The 21,737-nt window shown below is 42.7% G+C and overlaps 1 protein-coding gene across 1 annotated transcript in view; it reads right to left on the bottom strand.

Moving 5' to 3' along the window:
- Window positions 1-21,737, bottom strand: part of mrps5 (mitochondrial ribosomal protein S5) — a 139,734-nt gene that overhangs the window by 81,684 nt on the left and 36,313 nt on the right. Inside the window, exons 4-5 of the mRNA XM_080192928.1 lie at window positions 19,608-19,841; window positions 1,187-1,221 (exon numbers count right to left, since the gene is read on the bottom strand). Of these exons, the coding sequence (XP_080049054.1) occupies window positions 1,187-1,221; window positions 19,608-19,841 (269 nt within the window). The remainder of the gene's footprint in view (window positions 1-1,186; window positions 1,222-19,607; window positions 19,842-21,737) is intronic.

Below are 21,737 nucleotides of genomic sequence, written 5' to 3'. Positions count from 1 at the left end.
GACTATCAAGAAGCTGACACACACAGCATTTCTAAATGGCAACTTGCCACATTCTGCCCCCAAATGGTTCAGTTAATAGGGGGCGGCACAGTAGCACAGTACTCGGCACTATGCTTCATAACGCCAAGGACCTGGGTTCAATTCCCTTCATGGGTCAATGTCTGTGCGGAGTTTGCACTTTCTCCCCATGTCTGCATGAGTTTCCTCCGGATGCTCCAGTTTCCTCTCACAGTCTGAAAGACGTGCTGGTTAGGTGCATTGACCCAAACAGGTCCCAGACTGTGGCAACTAGAGGAATTTCACAGTAACTTCATTGCAGTGTTAATGTAAGCCTTGTGACTAATAAATAAACTTTTAAAAAAGGAAGCACTTGGCATTTCTACAGCAGAGACCTATACATTTCTTTTTAAAATAAGCAAGCACCTAAAACTTCTGCTGAGTTCTGATCTGACCAAGAAAAAAAACAAAACAGCATTCCCTCAGTCCCGTTATATGGTGATCGAAAATGACATGTGCCCTTTGTGACAAATCTCCAAAGGCACATTGTGAAGAGGCATCCTTTACTTCAATCCATTTCTTCCCCCCAATCAGATTACTTACATATGAGTACAAGTAAAATGGATGTACTTTGCATATTTTATCACAGGGTGTATTTTTTCAGCACTACATGCATATAAGCAAATGCAGAGGGCGCTCTGTAGCATTCAAACACAACATTATTGCAATTATCTTTGAAGCTTTTCTCTGCCTGGTTGAGGCTCTGTACCTCAAACGCTAAAAAAAATCCATCTTTTTATCTGGAACTCCCATCTCACTGAGGAGGCTTCAGGCCAATCCAGGTCCAACAACCTGCTCTGAAAATGCTGCTCACATTTGACAACCGTGGTAATTTCAACACTGAAGCTAAAGACATTCTAAATTAAACAATCAACATCAGTCTAAAAATTGTCAATTATCCCCCATTTCCCAATGTTAACAAATGCAAAATCCTAGCATCTAGATCCCTGCCTGCATCTTCAACAAGACCTAATCAGTTCTACCTTGGGTCATACCTTGAGTACCAAGTTTCATTGAAATCTGCCCATTAATTTGAGATTTATTACTTACAACAGGTGCAAAACATTATCTCCGCCCACCTGCAATAGCAGAGATTAAAAAAAACTTAAAATAATTCAAGAACCCTTACCTCAATCACTCTGGAGTCAAAGTCTTCATATGTTTCTGCAAATAAAAAAGAAATTGGAACTTTCATTTCCATAAGCCTCTTGATAAGACAATAAAATTACAGAACTTTAGATTAATTCCAAATTAAAACACTTGAACTACTGACAGTTCAGAGGAGACTGTCTGTACTGACCATTTAAAGCAAAGTTTCCAGTTTACATTGCAAATGAAACAAACTCGATTATAAAATTACAACCCACTCCTACTAACTCAAGTCATTTTCTGCCGCAAAGTAACTTGCGTACAATATCTTGATTTATTTATTTCTTTAAATAAAAAACGGATATTTTATCCTCTTCAACTGCCAGGAAATCAAATACAACACATCTGATGTATCTTGTAATAACCTAAAGTGGGGAGGAAGGTATTTTCTGTGGATGGAATTCAAGGTCAATATAGTTGACCAACTAAAAGGACATCCTAGTAATCACAAGTAAACTGTACATGAGAACATGCGGAGTTTGCACGTTCTCCCTGTGCTTGCATGGGTTTTCTCCGGGCGCTCCGGTTTCCTCCCACACCCGAAAAACGTGCTCTTAGGCTGATTGGTGTTAACACCAATTGTCCCTAAATTAGGCGTCCCTCAATCTGGTTATAATTCCTTTATTGTGGAGTCCAATAGGCATAGACAAAGGTCATAGGTAGAAGAGGACAGTCACAATGTTAAAATGGCAGTGCAGGCTTCTTGGGCCAAAGGGCCTGTTTCCGTGGTGAAGCCGACACAGCAGAAAGTTTGCTCCCGAATCATGGGTCTCATAACATTGAGATCCCAGCAGGGTCTGGAACTGTTGCTCATTCTGTAACACTTGTCATCATTTGCAGTCAGAGGCAGGAATGAAGATAGATGGCTCCAAGGGCATGGTAGTGGGGGGTAGCCAACTTCTGATTTTCAAACCTTCCCAGGCGAATGGTCATGGCTGACAAGGGATTATGTGGTTGGTCTCACTATGCTGCCAAGGGAATGGTCTCTCTGTGTAGAATTCCAAGGGGGATGGAGATAGTGGAAAGGTATCCATGTGAGGCTTCTTGCTCATGGCTCTCACCATCCTGGTCAGAGAGAAATGTCTGCATGCAGAGTCACATGTGAATGGGAAAACAGCTGACTCTGGTCCTCCAGGATGTCCTTACCCAGCAGCAGTGGGGTTCGAGTGCCATGTCTAAATGCAGAATAGCTGAATTTAATTTGATTTATTATGGTCACATGTATTAGTATACAGTGAAAAATATCATTTCTAGTGTACTATACAGGCAAAGCTCACTGTACATAGGGAAGGAAAGGTGGACCGCAGAATGTAGTGTTACAGTCATAGCTAGGGTGTAGAGAAAGATCAGCTGAATATATGGTAGGTCCATTCAAAAGTTGTTTGGCACCAGGGAAGAAGCTGTTCTTGAGTAGGTTGGTACGTATCTTCACACTTCTGTATCTTTCTCCCCCCAGTGGAAGGAGGCGGAAGAGAGAATGTCTGGGGTGCATGGGTCCTTGATTATGCTGGCTGCTTTTCCAAGGCAATGGGAAGTGTAGACACAGTCAATGGATGGGAGGCCGGTTTGAGTGATGGATTAGGCTGCATTCCCGACCCTTTTATAGTTTCTTGTGGTTTTGAAGAGAGCAGGAGACACACAAAGCGGTGGTACAACCAGAAAGAATGCTTTCTGTGGTGCATCTGTAGAAGTTGGTCAGAGCTGTAACAGACATGTCAAATTTCTTTAGTCTTCTGAGAAAGTAACTTAACTATAGTATCAGCATGGGGGGGAACCAGGGCAGTTTGCTGGTGATCGGGACACCTAAAAACTCGAAGCTCTCAACCATTCCTACTTTGCCCAATTGATGTAGACAGGGGCATGTCCTCTACCATGCTTCTTGAAGTTGATGACAATCTCCTTCTCCAGAATGGAAAATTCTGTCCCTAATGCCAAGACTTTACAGGAACAGCGTTGCATCTTTTTCTGGAGCTCATACATTACAACTGAAATCCTTTGTCCAATACTATTCTAGGAGTTTTCTTTGACTTATACTGAGATCAGATCATTTCAAGTTGATTAATGCAACAACGCATCAATATAATGGCAGACTGCTCGGTTATTGATCAAAAGTTCCCTTCCTTTATGTACCCATCTGCAAGTATCCACTATCATTATGAAACTTTAATGCAGTATTGATCCAGAGGAGAAATATCAATGTTGAATTAATATTTACAGCATGTGAAGAACATAATGCAACAAACCAGATGTACATATTGATGTACTTTTTGCTTTCATGACTCTACGGCAATTTAACAAATTTCTCAAGAGAATTTAGCCCCAGAATGGATTTCAAAGACATCTGGCATTTTCCCATCGCACATTTTTTGAATTTTTTTTACTTTTCATTTTCTCTTGCTTCATATTTCTGTCAGTGCGTGGATATCACACTGCAGTTTCAGCTATCGAAACACCACATTTACTCAACCTACACAGGTGCAGTCTTGTTGACCAATGTATGAGTGAAGAATCGCTTTTTGGAGCAAGGGCATTATTGGGAACCAAGTTACACATTGGACCAACCTATTTACTCTACTATGCCTTCCTTATCATGGGGTGGCATGGTGGCACACTGGTTAGCGCTGTTGCCTCACAGCGCCAGGGACCCGGATTCGATTCCTGTCCGTGTGCAGTTTGCACATTCTCCCTGTCTTTCCTCCCACAGTCTGAAAGACATACTGGTTAAGTGCACCGACCATGCTGAATTCTCCTTCAGTGTACCCTAACAGGCGCCAGATGTGGCAGCTAGGGGATTTTCACAGTACCTTCATTACAGAGTTAATGTAAGCCTTCTTGTGACACTAATAAACAAACTTTATTACAATATCAGAATTGTAAACCATTTTTTCTCCCAGGGATAAGCAGCAGTAAGCAGCTAGTCTCCCGGCATCTAAACTATGCAAGTGACATTGTGAGAATACCCCTTCAGAGTTCAGACTAAGTCTGTGTGTGCAGTGATAATTAAAATGTATTCACTGTACACAAGCATGGAAAGAATTAAAGTACATTAAAATGAATACCATATAGAATGCCATTAGGCTGGATCAACACTCAGTATTATAATGGAGTAAATCAGGCAGCTACTTCCAACCACAGAACAGGCTGTTGCAGTTTTCGATGACAGATCCAGTACGGTGCTAATGTGGCTGCAACAACTACTACAATTACTTGCCCCCCGCTAGTCAGCCATAAACAAAAACAGTTGAAAAAGTTGGGGTTAGTGTTTTCAAGAACACTTGAGTTTTGAACAGAACAATCAGTAGTAATTACCCTTGAATGATTTCTCTGACACACAAAATATAATTGGTAATTGTGGGATCTTATTCTTCAGAAGAAATTTAGTGTTGGCGACTTTTTTTTAAAAATGTGTTGCTTACATCTCTCCTTGAATTTCATCTAACTTTCTCAATTTTTATTTTACATAAAAGCACATGATTGAAATCTAATTCCCAACATTGTTTTTTTTTTAATGTCCTGCAGTGTGTTTGTTGAAGAATCCAGCTATGTTTTTAACCTGTTCACCTATGGAGAGAGATGCGGTGAAGACAAATGCCTGCAGCAAGTCCCAAAGAGCAGGAGTAGACAATATGGTTTGTTGAGCCTGTTCCACCATTCCATAAGATCATAGCCGATCATGAGCTTCACATTAACACTGCTGGCTACTCCCCATATCACTCGATTCCAAGGCAACAAAAGCCCATCCTTAAACAAGTTCAACGATGTAGCAACCACAACCCTCTGGGGTGGAAAATTTCAAGATTCAACATCTTTGAGTGAAGTAATTTCTCCTTATCTCAGTCCCAAATGATTTACCCTAAGGCTGTGCCCCCATGCTTTAGATACCCAAGCCAACAGAAACAATTTCCCAGCTTCTAAGTGATCAAGCCCCTTCTAAACATTGTGTGCTTCAATGCAATCGCCTATCATGCTTCTGAACTCCAGAAAATATAGGCCCAATTTACTCGACCTCTCATGATAGGCCAACATCCTCATCCCAGGGACCAATTAGTGAACCTTCACCGTACTCCCTCCAATGCAAGCATACTCTTTCTTAAATGTGGAGACTAAAACTGCATACAAATCTAGCCTCAACAAAACCATGTACAATTCTGGCAAGACTTTTTTTAATTCCTGTACTCCAATCTCCTAATAATAAAGGGTGCTGTGCCATTTGCTTTCCAATTGCTTACTGTACTTTGAATCAAAGAATCCTGACCATGCAGGAGGCGGCCATTTGGTCCACTGAGTCTGCATTGACTCTCCAATACAGCATCTTATCCAGGCCCTATCCCCGTAGCCCCAGTTATTTACCCTACTAATCCCCCTAACCTACACATCTTAGGACATTAAGGGGCAATATAACAATCCACTTAACACACACATCTTTGGAGCTAACTTTCTACGTTCCTTGTACAAGCCTGCCGAAGACTCTTAGAACATCAATATTTACAAGTTGCTCACCTTTTAAAAAATATGCTGCTTTTCTATTTTTTGAACTAAAGTGAGTAACCACATTCTTCCCCACATTATAGTCCAACTGCCATCTTGTTGCCTCACTTGTCCAAATCTCTCTGCAGCCACTCTGTGTTCTCACCATGTAGGTTTGCATGATCTCGGCCTTTTGGCTAAGACCAAGGGTAGTATCGACATGCTGTGCTTGGTTGAAGTCATTAGGATACATTTTAGATTCATTTGAAGCAATTTTTAAAAGCGGTATCTTGGCCTTTTGGCTAAGATGCAAATGAGATCAAGCCTTGGAGGAGGAGCTATGCTTACTCCAATCAGCTTGGATCATGTAGATCAAGCCCAAGACAGGAGGTGAGAGCCCTGTCTTGTCAGCTTAGATCGGGAATGTCTCAACTTGTTGAGACTCTGAATTGGACTTGGAATAAAAACTTTGCATGATCTGCAAAGTTAGATACATTACATGTCATCTAAGTCATTAATATAGATTTTAATATTTAAGGCTCCAGCACAGATCCTTGCAGCTCTCCAATAATGTAAGTGTTGCCATAGTTCCAGAGGCTGCTCCTGCCTTTAAGAGGTAATTGGTGGTGATTTAACTTGAGGGTTACCACACTCAGGTTGAGTGGCAAGGTTGAGAAGGTGAGCCTACATAAAACTATTCATTGCCTGTCAATTTGAACATGCACTTTAGATGCACTTGCAGCTTTTTGTCTATCAACCAATTTTCTATCCGTGCTAATATATTATCCCCAACCCATAACTCTGATCTTGCCTATTAACTTTTTCATACAACATAGAGCACAGTACAGGCCCTCCGGCCCTCGATGTTGTGCCTAGCTATGTCCAAACCCAAGATGAAGCTATCCAACTCCCTATCATTCTGGTGTGTTCCATGTGCCTATCCAACAGCTGCTTGAAAGTTCCTAAAACATTCGACTCCACTATCACAGCAGGCAGTGCATTCCACGCGCCAACCACTCTGAGTAAAGAATCTACCTCGGACATCCCTCCTATATCTCCCACCATGAACCTTACAGTTATGCCAGTTTATGTGAGGTTTCTTTGGCACCATCAATGCCTTTTGGAAATCCAGGTTTAACATCTACTGGTTCCTCTTTATTTACCCTATTAATTATCCTCAAAAAAACTCTAATAGCTCTGTCAAACATGATTTTCCATTAGTAAAACCAAGTTGACATTTTCTGATCATACAATGCTTCTCTAAGTACATTGTTAAAAGTTACTTAATAATAGATTTCAGGATTTTTCTAATGACTGCTGCCTGTAATTCATGGTTTCATCTTTCCCTCCTTTCTTGAAAAGCAGTGTATAATAGTTGCCGACTTTTGGGATCATTCCCGAATCAAAGGACTTTTGGAAAATCAGAGCTAGCACATCCATTATATCAGCCACTATTTCTTTTAGAGCCTTAGGCTAGAGGCCTTCAGGTCCTGGAGATTTGTCAGATTTTAGTCCCGTAAGTTTTTACAATCCTTTTTCTCTGCTGAAACTGGTGTCTTTACTTTCTGCATTTTGTTTACCCTCTGTGTCACCGTCAATTTTGGGTATGAAACGAGACAAAAAACTTGCATTCATGAAGACAGCCACAAAACATTTGTTCAATGCCTCTGCCATTTCTTCGTTCTCCACAATAACTTTTCCTGCTTTTAAGGGACCAATGTTTACTTTAGATACTCTCTTCCTTTTTAAAACACAAACAAAAGCTCTTGCATTCTTTTCATATTTCTTTGAAATTGTGGAGTTTAAAGATGAGTGGTCCACGATCAACTGCATAACAAAACAGTAACCTGTTTTGGCCTTTTGCCATTCCAGGCAGCTTTCTCAGAGGGGCTGGGAGTGATTGCCTCAGGTTTCCAAATGGTTGATGTGATGACCACTCCAACAGTCTGCTCCCAACCAAAGGTTTGCCTCTCCCTCACATTGGTTCAAATAAATGAAACGTCAGTCAGAACATCATTCATAGAATTCCCAAAATGCAGAAGGAAGCCACTCAGTCCACCGAGCCTTCATGGACAACAACCCCATTCAGGATCTATTCCCATAACCCCACATATTTACCCTGCAAAATAACTCTGAAACTAAGGGGCAATTTAGCATGGCCAATCCAGTTAACCTGCACAGCTTTGGACTATGGGAGGAAACCCAAGCATTCAGGGAAAACCTAAGCAGACATGGGAAGAATGTGCAAACTCCACACAGACAGTCACCCAATGCAGGAATTGAACCCAGGCCCTTGGTGCTGTGAGGCAGCAGTGCTAACCACGGTGCCACTGTGTCATGTGTCACAGAGCACAAGGCTCAAAGTTAACATTGAAGCTGGCCTGAGCTGCAAAATTTGACAGGTGCACATAAACCCTGCCATGATCATAGCAAGACTTGCTTTCGACCAAAGGCAGGAGGTGGCTTGAACTCCAGCCAAGAACTACCAGCATTGTCAATGCTCGCAGCTTCTCACCCCTAGATACCAACCAGTAAAAGCTTTCAAAATCTGAAGATGACGAACAAGTGCTTGAGTACAGACTAATTAACCAGAATGGGCCTACAGCACTGACAATTTCAACAGCATGGTAAATTAGAAAGGAACCCAGAGGATAAGGAGAGGAAATGAGTTGTCTACTTTGATGAAAATCCTTAAATTGTTTTCACGATAATAAAGGGATGCATCACTCAAGAACATAAAGGACGTTGGAGTGCATGTCTAAAGGCTCTTGAAGATTCGGAAGCAGGGCAGATAGCTAAGGTACTTTTTTATTAGCTGAGACATAGCATACAAGAGTGGGAAGATTATGTTAGAACTATACATAATAGTTAAGCCACAGTTATAAAAACTGCATATGGTTTTAGTCACCAGGAAGGATTTGATTACAGGAGGAACAGTATAGAAAAGATTTATGTGCTGGTGAGTCGCCTTCTTGAACTGCTGCTGTCTGCTAGGTACACCCGCAGAGTTGCATTCCTTTGTGCCTGCAGCTCTTATATGTCCAGGTAGGAGGTTGCAGAGCTGAAGAAAGGCCTTACAGCTCTTTGAATTTCTTCCTGAGGCTATCACTTCAACAGCAAATCACATTTTGAGCATTAACATTTTTTGTTATCATGGCTTTCACATTAGTCGAAACATTCATCATCAGTGGGAATTACTCCATGAAGCTGTCCTACATTTATTTTGCATTAGTTTGAGTTTAAAGTTTAAGCTTATTTATTAGCGACACCAGTAGACTTTACATTAACACTGCAAGTAAATTACTGTGAAAATCCCCTAGTTACCACACTCCAGCACCTATTTGGGTACACAGAGGGAGAATTTAGCATGGCCAATGCACAGAACCAGCATGTTTTTCGGAATGAGGGGGGAAAAACGGAGCACCTAGAGGAAACCCACACAGACATGGGGAGAACATGCAGACGCCGCACAGACAGACAGTGACCCAAGCTGGGAATCGAACCCGGGTCCCTGGTGCTGTGAGGCAGCAATTCTAACCACTGTGCCACACTTAGTGCATTTCTTGTGATTTGATCTGAAGTAATACTTTGGACCTACTTCACCTAAACTGAAATATTTTAAATCTAGTCTCCTCTAAATTCAGTTGTTTAATGTGTCTGGGTTGTATAATCATCCTCATTCAAAAGGATGAGAAATCTTCAGCAAGACCCATCGTGCATGTCAACAGATTGGCCATATTTCCACTGCAGAACTTAAGCAGCCTGGCCTGAGCCATTGTGAAATATTGTGGGTTGAAGAAATTACTAAATTAAAAATATATGTTTTATGAATTGGTCCCTAAGCAAGCACTAGAAACATGTATAAACAGGCGTTGAATTATTCGGGGGTAATGTGCATCTTTAGGAGGTCAACCATAATTATTTTCTTTCTGCTTGAATTTCCTGAATTATTCCTCACAGGCTGGCCCTTTAGGCTGTTCGTGGTTCTTCTGTGTACTTTCTCCACTGTTTTTTGCATTTGGAATTGACACAATAACCAGGTTCCTTACTAAGCCTCTCTTTGCTTCTCAGTTCTATGTAGATTTATAGTGATATTCAATACAAAATGCCTTACACTCGTCAACATTAATTTTCATTTGCCATTGATATGGACTGTTACAAAGACAATCAACATTCCTTCATCAGATCTCCTGTCTCAAATGCTCTCTTGTTACTCTCATCAGCAGCAGCTTAAATTGAGATCCACCATTGATTAGCAAGGTGATTTATGCAGGTTAAAAGCAACAGTCATCAACTCATCAATTTCTGTGGACCATCACACAACATCTCTGCCCCTCCAACCCATGGGAACTTTTCTAAAGTTTTCCAAAACTCCAAAGGAATGATAGGCAGTTTGATGAACATCTTTACCTATAATGGCACCAAAGTGTCAAGATGTGGAGGTGCCAGCGTTGGACTGGGGTAAACACAGTAAGAAGTCTCACAACACCAGGTTAAAGTCCAACAGGCTTATTATTTGATTGTAAAATGCCACAAGCTTTTGGAATGCTGTTCCTTCGTCAGGTGAGTGGGGAGTTTTGATCAGAAACAGGGTATATAAAGGCACACACAGTTTACAGAATGCTGATTAGAATGCGAGTCTTTATAGCTAATCTGCTATTCAAGTCTTAAAGGTGCAGACAATGTGAGTAGAGATAGCATTAAGCATAGGTTAAAGAGATGTGTATTGTCTTCAGACAGGACAGTAAGTGAGATGTTGCAAGTTCAGGCAAGTCATGGGGGTTACAGATAGTGTGACATGAACCCAAGATCCTGGTTGAGGCCTCCTCATATGTATGGAACTTGGCTATCAAACTGTCAAGACAGGGCAACCTCTTTCTAAATCTACGTCAACGGTTTGTTGTTAAGCCAGCACTACATAGGGAGTCCTCCAGATTACAACTCAGAATCGTTTTCATTCTTATACCTGCTGGCATTGGGCTAATGGGCCTGTAGTTAGTTGGGTCAAATTTATCAATGCTTTTTAATAATGATAGAATTTTTGGTTGGCTTCAATCTGAGAGACCTCATTAATGTTTCATAAATCCTTAATGATGATAACCAATTGTAAAACCGCTCCCACAATCTCCTTCATTACTATATCAGATCGTTTGTCTGCTCCAAAAGATATAATCTCGAGTCCCTTAAATTTGGAAACAGAGCCATGCAGATTTGAAAATGTGAATACCTTGGAAAAATAGCTATTAAACATCTTAACTATTTTGCTCCATTTCATTTTAGTGCCAAACATGTGAAATTCTACCTTACGAAAGAAGTGAAACACGTAGGACAGTTTGAGTGCATCTATTTATGACAGAGGGGTGTCACAGTGGTTAGCACTGTTACCTCACAGCACCAGGGACCAAAGTTCAATTCCAGCCTCAGGTCACTGCCTGTGTGGAGTTTCCACGTCCTCCCCATATCTACATGGGGTTTCTTCCCACAGTCCAAAGATCTGCGGGTTAGGCGCATTGGCCATGCTACATTGACCCTCAGGATCCCAGGACGCATAGGCTACAGGAATTAAGGGAAGAGAGCCAAGGTGGATTGTTGTCGATGCAGACTGATGGGCTGAATGGCCTCTTTCTATGCTGTAGGGATTCTAACTTCTCGTTAGGTCCAAATTATCTTGCAAGAGGAATAGTATCTGACAAAAAGGAAAAACTTGCAAAGTTTGAATAAAACCCTTTGAAATCAAGATTTAAAAGTGCAGGGGTTATATGCATTGAAAATAAGTCTTAACAGTGCAGTGCTGGAGACCATTCAGCCCATCAAGTCTCCACCAACTTGCTGAAAGAGCATCTTACTCCCACTCCCTCACCCTATCCGTGGGCATTTACCACAGCCAATCCACTCAATCTACACATCTTTGTCTTTCAAGGCATGCAAATTTGTTTTGAAACTGCAGAGATTAAAGGATCCAAGCTGAACAACCCAGAACTACTTCAGTCATTATGGATTGAGGTGAGGATAATTCTGTTGTCCCAGAAATTCATGGATACTCAGTTAGTGAACTGAAAAAAGACAGAGATCAATAGATTTTTGGATAACAAGGGAATTAAAGTAAGGGATATGGGGATGGTGCGGGAAGACAAGATAAAAGATTAGCCCACGATCAAACTGAAAGCAAGAGCAGGCTCCTATTTCTTTTGTCCAGAATTGCCACTATTTGAACAGAAGCCATTAAATCAAATCCAAAATGTTAATTTTTCTCCACACTGCTCTGTGGAACAATGCCAGATAGGATGCAGATAATGAGATATTTTCTACAGCCAGATTCCATTTGCAAAGTCAGATGCAGCTGCTGAAACTGTAATGATTATGGCTGCATTTATGCACAGTTTTCCGAGATCGAGTTGTCTTGAACATACCAGCCTACTGAAAGTTAAATCAATATTGAACAAATTTGCAAAGCGACAGATAGCAATAAACTTCCAAATCTGCAGCGTCATTTCTGAACTGAGGCAGGACTCCAAGTGTGGAATTTTCCCTTCCCCTGCCATGGGAATTGTAGCGGGTGGGACATATAGAAGGAGGTCATTCAGCCCATCAAGTCAGCACCAACCACAATCCCACCAGGCCCTATTCCCGTAACCCCATGCATTTACCCTGCCAATCCCCCTGTCACTAGAGTCAACTTAGCATCACCAATCAACCTAACTCGCACGTCTTTGGTGTGTGGGAGGGAACTGGAGCATGGAGGAAAACCACGTAGACATGGGGAGAATGTGCAAACTCCACACAGACAGTGACCCAAGGTCTCTGGGGTTGAGAGGCAGCAGTGTTAACCACTATGCCACTCTAGACATGGACCATGCAAAGGTCCACTGACCTTAGGCAGGATTTTTTGGCTTTGGGGTGAGTGCGTCAGGAAAATCTCACCCCCAAAGTGCAACTGCAGCATTCTAGCTGAATGCAAAAGTAACTTGTCTTTTACATAATGGTGAATCCATTCACCCAGCTTATAGATGTTGGTAAAATTCTAGTCCAAACAGGAGGAAAAGCTCCACGAACCTGCCCGAGGCTAAAGTGCTCAACAGACAACTCTAGTTTCCAAGATGATCACTGTATGCTTATAAACATCACCAGTGTGAAGCAACTTGTTGTTTATATCTTAAATAAAATCAGGTACTCTATAATCCACTTGCTATGAAAGCAAATGAACAACAGTGAAACTAACAATCGACAACGGAACAGAGAACAAAACACCACAGTGGCATCTACACAATTCAGTGCATCAGCACTATTCGAATCAATTTAATCACCCGTTATAGTTCCCCCTCCTGACTTTTTTTTTTATTTAAAATTGCACCAATTCATATTGCCCTGACAAATGTTGGGTACAGACAATATGCTGCTGGGGATAGAAATGTACATAATAAACTGAAAATAATGAGCTACAATCAGCTGAGCTCCTATGGCATTGCGCATATCCAGCCTGCGATCTCAGCCCAGGCATTTTTGATCATGCTGATCACTTCAGTATTGATGCATGGATGTTGCTCAGAGGGGAAGTAGCCAAAGTATCCCTGACAGAGTTAAATTACTGTCCAGTCATTTTTTAAAAATGTATTTGTATATTGGGGAAGCAGTTATAGTCCGATGCCAATCCAGTCATTCCATTCAGTGCCTTCAATCCGATGGGAGTGTGAATGGTCACCAGAAATGATTCTCTCAGGGCAGGAAGTTCAGCACATGGGCAATCCAATGCACTTGGATGGCCACAGTCACAACTGGAGCTATTTTTCAATTTACCCTTGAGGAGCAAGTGGTCATCCATCACCGGCCCGCCCTCAATCTGTGAGGGTTGTCTTGATTTTCTGTGGAAGGATGAAACCTGGGACTTCACTACTCGGCTTGTTACCAGGCTGAGCTTGGCAATGTTTGCAAATCCACTAGGGGTGTGGGTTTTTAAGTTTTAAAGTTTATTTATTAGTGTCACAGGTAGGCTGACATTATCAGTGCAATGAAGTTACTGTGAAAATCCCCTAATCGCCACACTCTGGCGCCTGTTCAGGTACACTGAGGGAGTATTTAGCATGGCCAATGCACCTAACAAGCACTTCTTTCAGGCTGTGGGAGGAAACCGGAGCACGCGGAGGAAACCCATGCAGACACGGGGAGAACATACAGACTCCACACAGGCAATGACCCAAGCTGGGAATTGAACCTGGGTCCCCGGTGATGTGAGGCAGCGGTGCTAACCACTGTGTCACCGTGGGTCTGGTTATAGGAACAACTGGTTGTAAATGTTCAGTTCAGTGTTTAAATTAAACATAACCTTAATGGTTTTCCTTTTATACTTTTGGCTGTGAAGAGTGGCACCTGGAATGTTGTGAACACTCTGAGCTCAAGTTAATAAAGGGAGGCATTGATGCTGTGCATTCTGAGGGTATCAATCAAAAATTTCATCAATTCAAATGTTACAGGTCAAGGACCAGTAGCGTCATTGAAAACGATCCACATGCAATTAGATGATCTTCCAACACCATGGATCAATGATCCTTATATGCAAAAATGTTACTGAGGGGTCATTGCTGATCACAAATTGCCCATTAAGGTTCTTGACAGTTCCGATTGGCTAAATTTGTTATTCCCTCCATTAACCCGAGAAAGAAGTCCCTTGCGAAAAAGTTAAAGTGCTCTTTTTTTTATGATTGAGTGACAAGACTATCCTGAGACACTCGTCCAATAATGTACCGTCCTTCCCTCCAGTACTCCCACTGGACTGGAGTGTCAGCCTTGATTTTTGTGATCAAGTCCTGAACTGGGATTGGAATCCAAAACCTTTTGACCCATAGGGAAAAAAAAAATCACAAATGGAGTCATTGCTGACAACCTGTGGAGATAAACAAGGTGGCACAGCACCAGAGACCTGGGCTCGATTCCTCACTTGGATCACTGTCTGTGCAGAGTTTGCACATTCTCCCCATATCTCCATGGGCTTCATCCAGGTGCTCTGATTTCCTCCCACTGTCTAAAGATGTGTGGGTTAGCTTGATTGGTCATGCTAAATTGATCTAGTGTCAGGGGGATTAGCAAGATAAATGAGAGGTTACGGGAATAGGGCCTGGGTGGGATTGTGGTCAGTACAGACTCAAATGGGCCAAATGGCCTCCTTCCGTACTGTAGGGATTTTCAACACATGCAGTAACCATTTCCTAGCTCTGGTGAACAGTCACGGGTGAGAAACTGTTAATAAATCGAGTTTTTTTTTTAAATATACAGATGGGGAGCGCTTTGTATCAAAATGATTCCCCCGGGCTTTTCTTCTTGTTTAATTATCATATAATTAAGCTCAGTTTGTACAAGGCTAAATATTTGGGATTGACATGATGCATGAGATGCCTGAAGCAATATAATATTAAAATCTGAAAATCAAGGAGAAAGCTCATTCTAGGGTTCTTTTTTAAGCTATTAATCAATTTAGACTCCCATGTTCTATAATTACTGGAAATCCAACATAAGATATGCTGAGCCCCAGTTATTGCAATCGCGATGCTGTGGTCACAGATGCTAAATATAATTACTTATTAAACTTGCTAGGAACATCAGCGAGAAAGAACTATTGCAGCAACTTTATTAATATCATACTGACAAGCTGCGCAGTTATACAGCTGAATTGGTTCTCTACATATCAATCAGAATGCTGACTCTGCAAGGAAACTAGAACAGCAATACATTTATATAGAACCCATATTCTAAAAAAAGGTACCTTAAAAGGAGCATGCTTCAGACAAAATTTGACACCAAGTCAAAAACAAATGGAAAAACTAGAACAGGCGAGCAAAAGCTTGACGAAAGGCATAGATATTGAGGAGAAATTATGACATTACCAAAAACTTGCAAGGCAAGTTTGGTTTTTTTTTAGAAACACGGAGGGTTGTGACTATCTGCCTGGGAAGGTCGTGGGAGCAGGGACAATTGCAGCATTTAAGGGAAGTCTCGACAAACACATGAATGGGATGGGATTGGAAGGATAAGGACTCTAAGTGCGAACAGTTTTAGTTCAGGCAGGCATCATGATTGGCGCAGGCTTGGAGGGCCGAAAGGCCTGTTCCTGTGCTGTACTGTTCTTTGCTCGATTATGATTACTGCATTCACAGGACAACAAACATAAATAAAAATTTAAATTAATATATAAAATCTATTCAAAGCTAGGAACCAACATGACATCTGTGCACCGTTATGGATACAGAGGTTAATAGCATCTAATCTCTCGTTATGGTTTTTTAAAAATTCATTCATTCATGGGATGTGAACGCTGCTGGCTAGGCCAGCATTTATTGCCCTTGAGAAGGTAGTGGTGAGTAGCCTTCTTGCAGCCCATCTGGTGTGGAATACCCACAGTATTATTAGGAAGGGAGTTCCAGAATTTTGACAGTGAAGGAACGGCGACATAATCTCAAATCAGGATGGGGTTTCATCTGGAGGGGAATTTGCAGGTTGTGGTGCTCCCAAACATCTGCTGCCCTTGTCCTTCAGCTGGTATGGGGCATGGGTTTGGGAGGACCCTTGGTGAGGTGCTGCAGTGCATCTTGTAGATAGAGCACTAGTGCACACAGCTGCCAGTGTATGTCAGCGGTAGGAGGGAATGTTTATTGTGGACGGGGTGCCAGTCAGTGCGCTGCTTTGTCCTGGATGCTGTCAAGCTTTGAGAGTTACAGGAACTGCATTTATCCAGGAAAGTGGAGAGTAAATCATCAAACTGCTGAATTGTGCCTTTGCAGATGGCGCACATGTTTTAGGAGCCAGGAAATGAGTTACATTCCACAGAAATGCCAGACTCTTAACTGCTCTTTTAGCCGCATGGTTCGTTCAGTTCAGTTTTTGGTCAAAGGTAACTCTCCAGGATGTTGACAGTGGAGGATTCAGCGATGGCAATGCCATTGAATATCAAGGAGAGATAGTTAGATGTCCTCTCATTTGAGATGGTCATTGCCTGGGACTGGTGTTGTACGAACATTACTTGCCATTTATCAGCCCAAGCCTTGCTGCCTATGGACAAGGACTGCATGAAAATGGTTGTGGTTGTTAGAACTCAATCACCTTAGTACTGGGACATCTGACTTTGATGATGTGCAAATTATTGGAAACAATTCCAAGAGACAGGATAACCTGTCACTTAGAAAGCTAGGGATTGATCAGGGATAGTCGGCATGGCTGTTATCGGAAGGCCATGTCTTACTAACTTAATAAAACATTTTTGAAGCAGTAACAAGGAGAAGTTATAAGGGTAGTACAAGTGGATGTTATCTACGTGGATTTCAGTAAGACATTTTACTAGGTTCCACATGGCAGACTGGTCAGAGAAGTGAGGTCATGTGCAATACAGGGGAGGCTAGATCCAAAATTGGCTCAGTGATAGAAACAAAGGCTAATGGTTGATGGCTGTTTTTGCAAATGGAAAATGGTTTTCAGTAGTGTTCCACAGTGATGGGGCCATTGCTCTTTGTTATATATATTGATGACTTAGACTTAAATGAGGGAGACATGATTGGGAAATTTGAAAATGACACAAATATCAGCCATGTAGTTGACAGTGAAGAAGACAGCTGTAGACTCCAAAAATCATAGAATCCCTACAGTGCAGGAGGATGATATTTGGCCTATCAAATCTGCACCAACATATCCAACAGAGTATCACACCCAAGGCCAGAATTGAACCCGTGTCCCAGGTGCTGTGAGGCAGCAGTGCTAACCACTGTGTCACCCCTAATTATATCAGTGGATTGAATTTTCAGAATCCCTACAGTAAAGAAGGAGGCCATTCGGCCCATCGAGACTGTACCAAACACAATCCCACCCAGGCCCGTAACCCCACATATTTACCCTGCTATCCCCCTGACACCGGGGTAATTTACCATGGCCAATCAACCTAACTCGCACACCTTTGGACTATGGGAGGAAGCTGGAGCACCTGGAGGAAACTCATGCAGACAAAGGGAGAATGTGTAGACTCCACACAGGCAATGACCCAAGGCTAGAATTGAACCTGGGACCCTGGCACTGTGAGGCAGTAGAGCTAACCACTGTGTCACACATGGATTGAGTGGGCAGAGAAGTAAAAAATGCAATTCAATTGGAAAAGTGTACAGTAATGCAATATAGGGAGGACATGGAACAAAGCAAGGAGATACTTACTAAACGGGAAGATACTGAGAGGGGCTGAGGAAGTAGGAGACCTCTGCGTGCATGTCCACAGGTAGGACGGGTAGATAAGGTAGCCATAAAAGCACATGGAATGTTTTCTTTTATTAGATGAGGTATTGAATACAAAAGCAGAGATTTAATGCAGGAACAGGTTAAAGTGAGCAATGAATGGAAGGTTGGGCAAAAAACAGGCCAACAGAAAATGAACAAAGAACAAAATCAGCCCGGGAAACAGGCCCTTCAGCCCAACGAGCCCGCGCCGCCATCTCAACACCACCTGTCCACCTCTGTACCCAAAATGTGCCAACTTAGGCCTTAGTAGAGACACTTAGCAGGCCTTTCAGCTTTAAATGGCTCAGCAGGTGGCACAGTGGTTAGCACTGCTGCCTTACAGTGCCAGGGACCTGGGTTACTGTCTCAGAGAAGTTTGCATGTTCTCCCCGTGTCTGCACGGGTTTCCTTCCACTGTCTGAAAGACTTGCTGGTTAAGTGCATTGACCTGAACAGGCACCGAAGTGTGGCAACTAGGGGAAATTTCACAGTAACTTCATTGCAGTGTTAATGTAAGCCTTACTTGTGACTAATAAATAAACTTTAAACAATTGTTTTATAAAATCAAAGACTGCCTACAGTACAAAAGGAGATCTTTTGACTCATTGAGCCTGCACTGACGACAATCCCACCCAGGCCCTATTCGCGGGACCCCACATATTAACCCTGCTAATCCCTCTGACACTAAAAGGACAATTTGGCACGGCCAATACACCTAACCCACATATCTTTGGACTGTGGGAGGAAACCCATGCAGACACAGAAAGAATGTACAAACTCTATACAGTAACCCGAGGTCCCTGGCACTGTAAAGCAGTAGTGCTAACCACTGTGTTACCTGTTTCCCAATGTAAGTTATAGGGAAGCAGCTGAAGGTTCTAGAAAACATTACTTCGCTGCAGATATCGGCATGCACATTTTATTAGACCAGGCTGTCCATGTCTTGTTGATTCAGCAAAGTAGCAGCTTAATCAGTCACTTCAATTCTCACAGTCATAAATGCATCATCTTGTATTGGGCCCAACTACCTAACATGGTAGGTGTCCATCACTGCAGTCAAAACCAAGCAATATCTATTCTCTACAGCATTTTACTGGAATTAGCTTGGCAGCTGTAGATTATTGTACTCTGAGCCAAATCGCTAGAAATGAAATCCCAGCCCCACCAGTAAGAACCATAGCCAGGATTTTCCAGTGGGCACAACAGAGTCATCAAAAACTCCATTTACTCTGGAGGGACTTTAACATTCTGGCCCCAATGCCAGATCCGGCAATTTATTAAACCAAAGTGCTCTGTGTTGGCAGAATGGGTTCAGTCGAGGTGCAGATCATAGAATCCCTACTGTGCAGAAGCAGGCCATTTGGCCCATTGAGTCTGCACCGATCACAATCCTACCTCGGCCCTATTCCTATAACCCCACATATTAACCCTACTAATCCCCTGACACCAGGGGCAATTTAGCTCGCCAATCAACCTAATCTACACATCTTTGGACTGTGGAAGGAAACCGGAGCACTCTGAGGAAACCCACGCAGACACAGGGAGAATGTGCAGACTCCACACAGACAGCCACCCAAGGCCAGAATTGAACCCTAGTCCCTGGCGTTGTGAAGGCAGCAACGCTAACCACTGTGCTGCCTATCACCTTTCCTATTTACACAGGTGTTTAGCCCTGATAATTTTTCTCTTACCTCCATTCGGACCAGGGTCAGGGGGGCCAATGCTGATGCCACCCCAGGAGTTACCAGTCCAGCCTCTTTCTCTTTTCAGTTTCATTTTCCTCTTCCTATCCCATTCCTCTCGTTGCCTGAGGGCTTCAGCCTGCAACGCCTCCTGCTGGGTTTGGTCACGCTTCCCGATGGATTGAATGGTTCCACTCTTCACAACAGGAGCATTTAAACCTGGCCACAGGAACCCAGCTCGTCCTTGGGAGGAAAGGAAAAAACACTGCATTCAGCCAAGGTTAATAACGTCGATAGATCAACAGGAACAGTATGAACAAAGGAACTTCAAGACACGTACTTTCGCACTACATTCCCTCTGGAAATTACATTCTTTCGATGGAGTACAAATCATGCAAATTGCAAAACTGTCAGTACTACACGATTCCACTTCTCTCACACCTGCTCTTCCTTCACTTTCACAAATGACCAATTATCTAGTCTTCCATTGCCTCGGTTTTACTTTCTATACCTCACTCATGTTTTGCACAGAATGGATTGCTCGTTGAAATAATGTAGAGATGTTATTTTATTTAACACTAGCCATTCTACGAGGGCACTCTACAACCACCAGATGCTAAACACAGATTTGTCAATGCCCTTCTAAATTTATCTGTGCAACTATTATTCATCAGCAATTAGCAGCAACGAAAAGAGAAAATGCTGGATAATCTCAGCAGGTCTGGCAGTATCTGTAGGGAGAGAAAAGAGCTGACGTTTTGAGTCCAGATGACCCTTTGTCAATGCTAAAAGGCACAGAAAGCGGGAGATATTTATACTGCAGGATGAGGGAATGAATGATGAGTCATAACCACAGAAACCACAGGGGAAAAGGCTGTTAATGGCAGCCCATAGAGAGAATAAAGGATGTGAATGGCTAAACGGCAGAGAAGCTGAAATAAGAGGGTAAGCTGGGACAGATGAAGCGGGGTGGTGGGGGGGGGGGGGGGGGGAAGGTTGGCAAAATGGGTGAGAGGGGTAAAATTTAGAATGCGGGGGAGAAGGGAAGCAAAGGGGGAGAGAAGTTAAAGGAAAAAGGGGGATAAAGTGGGGTGAAGGAGAAGAAAGGTAAAGGGAAAAAAAGAAACAAAAAAGGTAGAGAATAGCAAAAAATTAAATAAAATGAAAACAAAGAGGTCAAGGTGGGGTAGAGCTAATCATCTGAAGTTGTTGAATTCGATGTTGAGACCAGAAGGCTGTGAAGTGCCCAGCTGGAAGATGAGACGTTGTTTGCCCAGTTTGCATTGAGCTTCACTGGAACAATGCAGCAATCCAAGGACAGATATGTGGGCATGGGAACAGGGTCGGGTGTTAAAATGGCAAGCAACCAGAAGGTCAGGGTCCTGATTGCTGCGCACCTTCAGTCTGAGCGCAAAGCGATCACCCAGTCTATGCTTGGTTTCTCCGGTATAGAGGAGAGCACATTGGAAGCAGCGAATGCAATAGGACCAAATTGAAAGAGGTGCAAGTGAAACACTTCTTAACCTGGAATGAGCAGTAGTTTAGAGGAACCTTGGATGGTAAGCATAGAACACATAAAGGGACAGGTGATACATCTTCTGTGATTGCCTAGGAAGGTGCCATGGGTGATGGGAGAGGTGTTGATTATAGTGGAGGAGTGGACAAGGTTATCCCGGAGGGAATCGTCTCTGCGGAATGCAGACAGAGGGAGTGAAGGGAAGATGTGTTTGGTGGTGGCGTCACGCTGGAGTTGGTGAAAACGGTGGAGAATTATGCTTTGCATGCAGAGGCTGGTAGGGTGAAATATGGGAACAAGAGGGACTCTATCCTTGTTCTGGGAGGAAGGAGAGGGGGTGAGGATCATGGCATGGGAGATGGACCACACGTTGACGAGGGCCATGTCTACAACTGTAGATGGGAATCCACGGTTGAGGAAAAAGGAACATACTTTGGAAAGCGGCATCATTGGAACAAATGCACTAGAGGCGAAGGAGCTGGAGTCCTTACAGGATGGAGGGTGTGAAAGGGCTGTAGTCCAGATAGCTGTGGGAGTCAGTGGGCTTGTAATGGTATTAATAGATAGTCTATCACTGGAACTGGAGACAGAAGGGTCAAGAAAAAGGAAGTGTCTCAGCTGGG

The sequence above is a fragment of the Carcharhinus amblyrhynchos genome, chromosome 7 (assembly GCF_965287045.1).
Source record: "Carcharhinus amblyrhynchos chromosome 7, sCarAmb.v2.hapA, whole genome shotgun sequence".
Classification (NCBI taxonomy): domain Eukaryota; kingdom Metazoa; phylum Chordata; class Chondrichthyes; order Carcharhiniformes; family Carcharhinidae; genus Carcharhinus; species Carcharhinus amblyrhynchos.
This window is presented reverse-complemented; position numbering and strand designations above follow the sequence as displayed.